The following is a 5923-nucleotide window of genomic DNA, read 5'->3' on the forward strand; positions in this document are numbered from 1 at the left end:
GTAGTTAATAAATGCTAATTTTTTTTTTAAATCAAGAAATTTAGATTGGAAGATTGGAACTCCCACAAGGCTTCGGGTTAAAAATCTCCTTTTGCTTAACTAGCCTATCACCCGTGCTATGCACGGGATAATTATAGATATTTATATTTGTTTTAGATTTTTTTTAATATATAGATTATGTTTTTTAAGATTTTTTATAAAAATAATTTAACAATCTTATCCCTAACCATAGTGTATGGAAGAAGTTAAAAAGGGTACTGCAGTAATTATAGCACGGGATAATTATAGATATTTATATTTGTTTTAAATTTTTTTAATATATAAATTATGTTTTTTAAGATTTTTTATAAAAATAGTTTAACAATCTTATCACTAACCATAGTGTATGGGAGAAGTTAAAAAAGGTACTACAGTAACTATACATGGATTACATCTAAAATTATTTGTTTGAGGGGATTTTAAATACTAATTAGGAGATTTTGACCAAATCAATAAATGCAGGTATGTGGAAAGACATGTAGATTGAAAAAAGTTAATAAATGCTGATCATGGATTTTGACCAAATCAATAAATGCTGAGTTTTGTTTTTTTTTAAATAAAAAATTTGAAATTTCAGATTGGGATAGTAAAGCTCCCACAGATGTTGGAGGTTAAAAACTCCATTTTGCTTAATATATAGTATAGATAGATGACCCAATGTCTCAATATGAGAATCAAAGTTTCTATCAAATAAATGACTAAATATCTCACTTAGGTGTGGCTATGTAAGACATTTGATCATTTATTTGGTAAAAAATTTGGGGCCTATAACATTTTCTTTTCAAAAAATTGAGTTAACTTTTTAAAAAATTTTAAATATATATTTTTCATAATTTTTGTTATTAAATTTTTAAATATTTTATGTAAATATTTTATTTTTTAAATACATATAATCTAAATATTCTTAAAAAGTTTAATATTTGTGAAAAAAAACTTTAAAAAATTTCGTCAAATACAAAAAATATAATGAAGTTTTTTAGATACACCTAATCGTATTTTATTGGATTCAATAAATTTTTTAAAGATTTTTGCATAAATGTTTTACTTTTTAAGTATATTAAGATTACGTAAATTTAAAAATTAAAAAAAAATGATTAAAATATTTTTTAAAATTATTAAAAATATAAAAATAAATTAAAAACTCATAAAACTATTTTTGAAAATAGAAAATCAAACAAGGTGAATAATATACAATGTTGGGTATATAACTTTGCTTGATTTTCACAATTTACATTTCATTTCAAGATGGTTTTTTTTAAAGTAATTATTTGATTTTTTTTTAAAAAAGTGTAAAAAATATAGAAAATGAATTGATTTTTTGTATTAGATTTTATTTATTTATTATTATTATTATTATTATTATTATTATTATTATTTTGACTATTTTAGCCAATTGTCAAACATCAGGCTTGTTTTAAGGAAAAGCTAAAAACAACCCTTATTAGTGTTAAAAAAATATGTAAAAAAATGTATAAAAGTGTAATACGTAAGATGATGATGGGATATAATATGTTATAGGATATGAGATGGATTATATATATATAGTGTGGGGTCACTTGTACTATATTTAGTTAAGATAAGATATAGGATGAGATAAGAGGAAAGTACTTATTTTTGACATTTGAATGAAAGTTTAGCTATATCTGACAGTGGGGGATATATAATATCATAGGGTGGTATTGCATATCCCTTTTTGCATTATATACCATTCGGACTCCTCATATCCAGAGCAACCAAGCATCTGATATAGGGAGACAAAACGATATGTGAAACCCACCTCATATTATGTCTAGTTCCACACCCATATTTAACTTTTATATTCGGAAACAAGAGCCTTAGTACATTTACATTTTTACCAAAATTTCATTTTAATCCCTTCACTATAAATTGTAACAATCAATTCCCTACACTTTAAATCAAGTTGCAATCTTATCCTTTCCATCCGTCTATCATAACAAAGTTGACAAAACTTGTCATGTGAAGCATGTGTGACATTTTGTTATTTCAATAGAATCCTTATATTTTTATTAAAATCTCACTTTGATCTTCACACTTTCACCAAATCTCATTTTAGTTCATTCACTTTCAATTTTCATTAGTTTTATTAACAATAAATGGACAAAAGGCTGAGATTGAAATTTGATTTAAAGTGTAAGAGATTGACTGTTACAATTGAAAATGAAATGATCAAAGTAAGATTTTAGTAAAAATACAGAAATACTAAATGTATAAAAGTATATTAAAATATGTAAAAATATTTTAAAATGTGTAAAGAATGTATTGAGAATATATATATAAACCTTTCAGTTTTCATTTTTTGGGATAAAATTTATGAAATCATCATAACTGGCTTGATTCTTTTTCAATTTTGCTACATATTTTTACTAAATTTATCAATTACAACATAACAAGTGTGAGGCCACACTTTGGCTAGGTTTGGCTATATGGGTTGGGTTGAGTTGGATTGGGTTAAATTAATCACTAAAACATAAAATAAAATATTATATTTAAGTCATAATTATTTTACTTTTTTTCTCTCACAAAAATTAAAATGGCCCCAAAACTTTTGCCAAACGAATTTTTTAGTCCTCACCAAAAAAGTCTTAACTAAATTTTTTTTCTCTCATGTATAAATTTTTTTTCTCTCATGTACTCACTCAGGAACATCCATGCAATCTCCAAAAAAACATGAACACTTTGATATTTCTCTCAACCCACTTTCTCTTCCTCCTACTTCTCTATATCTTCATTCACCGAAATCTACTTCCCAAGTTCAATCACACCATGTTTATTAACTTGGCTTTTTCCATTACCAACTTCAATTCAGCTTGGAATTTCTTGTTTCATCACTCAAAATCTCATAATCTCAAGAGCCATGTGCCGGATAACCAAAAGGATATCAGAATCCGGCTATGAAGCACGGATACTCCGAAATAAGTCACGTATGCGTGTCGGATACGTATCGGATACGGATACGCGCCCGATATGCGAGGATACGTATCAGATACGGGAAATGAAGTATTCGATTTTTTTTTTTAATTTTGAATTTCGGATATGTCTCGAATACGCGAGGATATAGTCTGGATACGGTATGGATATGATATGGATACGGCGGGGGCAAAAAAATAATTTAAAAAACTTAAAATGGGGTGATATTGTAAAATATGAAAATAAAGATGAAATAAAACACAAAAAGAAAAAGAAAAATAATAAACCAAACTCTGTCTTACCTAGGTATTCGACGCAGCCGCGAAGGAGGAGGAGAAGCAGCTCGCCGATCGTCTCGAACAGCAGCTCGTCGATCGTCTTGAACAGCTCGTCGATCGTCTCGAACAGCTCGCCGGTCGTCGATCAGGTTCGCGATCAGGTTCGTCCTTCTCTCTCTCCCTTTCGCTCCCTCTGTCTGTCACGAACTCTCTCTCTCTCCCTCTCCCTCTCGATCTCACTCGATCTGTCTGTCTGGACTCTGGTTCGAGATGTCGATCTCATCTCCCCCCCTCTTCGTCAATCTGTCTCTCCCCCTCCCTTACCTATGTCTGTTTGCATATTTATTTGTATGATTTTAGTTATTTTTTATTTTTTATTTTTTATATGTAGACTCTGCAAATCACGTAAAAAAAAAAAAAGTTATATATTCAGTTTATTGAATCTGATAAAACAAATAAATAAACAAACTTATTAATAAATAAATAAATAAAATAAGGTAAAAAAAACTTAGTAATAAATAAATAAATAAATAAACTTATTAAAAATAAAATTTGTCAACTTATAAAATTATAAACTTTGTAAACTTATTAATAAATCAAATAAGGTAAAAAAAAATTATTAATAAATAAATAAATAAACTTATTGATAAATAAATGAACTTTGTAAATTTTCCCCCCCTTAATTTGGGATTGAATTGCATTATGGTTGTTATGGGCGATGCTATATTGTTAAAATTGTTGAAATTTAATTGAATTGATGAATTTTTTGTTATGGATGAGGATGATGCATTATGGTTGTTATGGGTGATGCTACATTAATGTTTTGTTTTATTTGTTTACCATAAATTTTAGGAAATGAGTTCAGGTACGGGAAATTTAGGTTCAACAAGTGGTACACCAATGGAAGACGATGATCATGCTCCTCTTTGGTGTTATGTTACAAAACTAGAAAAAATGGGAGGAGGTGGTAATACTAGGTTTAAATGCAATTACTGTCAACAAGAGTACAGGGGGTCATACTTTAGGGTCAAGGCACATTTGTTAAAACTTTCTGACAATGGGATTAGAGTGTGCCCCAAAGTGACTCCGCAACACCTTGCTGAAATGCAAAGGAAAATTGAAGAAGCTGAGAAGAGGTTAAAGATGGTTATGCCTAAAAAAGTTCCTTTACCACCTTCCACCCAATCTACTTCAACAAGTTCAGGGGCTTTAGATATTGGAGGATTTAGGATGGAGGGGGTATGAGCCAAGAAAAAGAAAGGCTACTGGAACTTCTGCTCTAGAAAAGGCATTCAACCCAGTTATTCGTGAACAACTACATTCTGAGATTGCTCGCATGTTTTATTCAGCGGGGTTACCTTTTCATTTATCAAGGAACCCATATTATGTTAGTGCATTTCAATTTGCTGCCAACAATCCAATTCCTGGTTATGTACCACCCGGTTATAACTTGTTGAGGACTACATTGCTTCAAAAGGAAATGGCTAATGTAGAGAGGTTGTTGGAGCCAACTAGAGCATCATGGAAGGAAAAAGGGTTAAGTATTGTTTCAAATGGATGGGCTGATTCTCAAAGAAGGCCCCTTATTAATTTTATGGGAGCATCAGAAGCTGGGACAGTGTTCTTGAAAGCTGTTAATTGTGAAGGCGAGCATAAAGACAAGTTTTTTTATTTCCAACTTAATTAGTCAAGCAATTGAAGAAATTGGACATCAGAATGTCATTCAAGTCATTACAGATAATGCTCCCGTGTGTAGTGCAGCTGGTTTACTCATTGAAAGTAAGTACCCGAATATCTTTTGGACACCATGTGTAGTTCACACATTGAATCTTGCTCTTAAGAACATTTGTGCTCCAAAGGAAACAGGGGGTACTGCTTTTGCTTATGATGAATGTCACTGGATCACACTTTGTGTTGATGATGTGATGTTTATCAAAAACTTCATCATGAACCATTCCATGCGGCTAGCTATTTTCAATGAATTTGTACCGTTGAAGTTGTTTGCTGTTGCAGATACACGTTTCGCATCTGCCATTATCATGCTCAAAAGGTTTAAACTTATAAAGTGTGGCCACCAATCAATGGTTATTAGTGACCAGTGGGTTTCTTACAAAGAAAACGATGTTGGGAAAGCCGCATCTGTGTAGGAAAAATTATTGAATGATGTGTGGTGGGATAAGATTGATTATATTTTGACTTTTACATTGCTTATCTATGAGATGCTAAGGTTTTGTGACACTGACAAACCATGCCTTCACTTAGTCTATGAAATGTGGGACACCATGATTGAAAAGGTAAAGGCAAGCATCTTTAGGCATGAAGGGAAGCTAGTTCATGAGGAATCAATCTTTTATTCCGTTGTGCACAATATACTAGTTGAGAGGTGGTCCAAAAGTAACACTCCTCTTCATTGCCTTGAACATTCTTTGAATCCAAGGTAATAGCTTAATTCATACTCTTACTAATTACATTTCTTTGTTGACATTTGTCTTTTAATATGAATAACATAATTTAATTTTAAAGCTTTCTAATGTTGTAATCTAGGTATTATAGTTCAACGTGGCTTGATGAAAATCCCAATCGTGTCCCTCCTCATAGGGATGAAGAAATTTCAAGTATGAGAAACAAGTGCTTCAAGAAATACTTTCCAAATTTAGAGGAGAGACGGGTTGTAAATG

At 30.7% G+C, this 5923-nt stretch overlaps 1 protein-coding gene across 1 annotated transcript; it reads left to right on the top strand.

Moving 5' to 3' along the window:
• The first annotated feature begins 2153 nt into the window (after nucleotides 1-2153).
• LOC145800811 (uncharacterized) lies at nucleotides 2154-5392 on the top strand. The gene is made up of 6 exons (XM_082890554.1): nucleotides 2154-2231; nucleotides 3274-3406; nucleotides 3637-3650; nucleotides 4098-4484; nucleotides 4534-4907; nucleotides 5002-5392. The coding sequence occupies exons 1-6, from the start codon at nucleotides 2154-2156 to the stop codon at nucleotides 5390-5392; spliced, it is 1377 nt and encodes a 458-aa protein (XP_082746680.1).
• Nucleotides 5393-5923: the final 531 nt, after the last annotated feature.

The sequence above is a fragment of the Camellia sinensis genome, chromosome 10 (genome assembly GCF_055761805.1).
Source record: "Camellia sinensis isolate YWXY chromosome 10, ASM5576180v1, whole genome shotgun sequence".
Taxonomy (NCBI): domain Eukaryota; kingdom Viridiplantae; phylum Streptophyta; class Magnoliopsida; order Ericales; family Theaceae; genus Camellia; species Camellia sinensis.

What these genes read in the sequence shown, in the direction of transcription:
- LOC145800811 (XM_082890554.1), top strand. Translation starts at nt 2,154, where the DNA reads ATGGACAAAAGGCTGAGATTGAAATTTGATTTAAAGTGTAAGAGATTG. An exon ending in TTGAAAATGAAATGATCAAA is followed by an intron (nt 2,232 to 3,273) that starts GTAAGATTTTAG and finishes TGTCTTACCTAG; the next exon opens with GTATTCGACGCAGCCGCGAA. An exon ending in GAGGATTTAGGATGGAGGGG is followed by an intron (nt 4,485 to 4,533) that starts GTATGAGCCAAG and finishes GCTCTAGAAAAG; the next exon opens with GCATTCAACCCAGTTATTCG.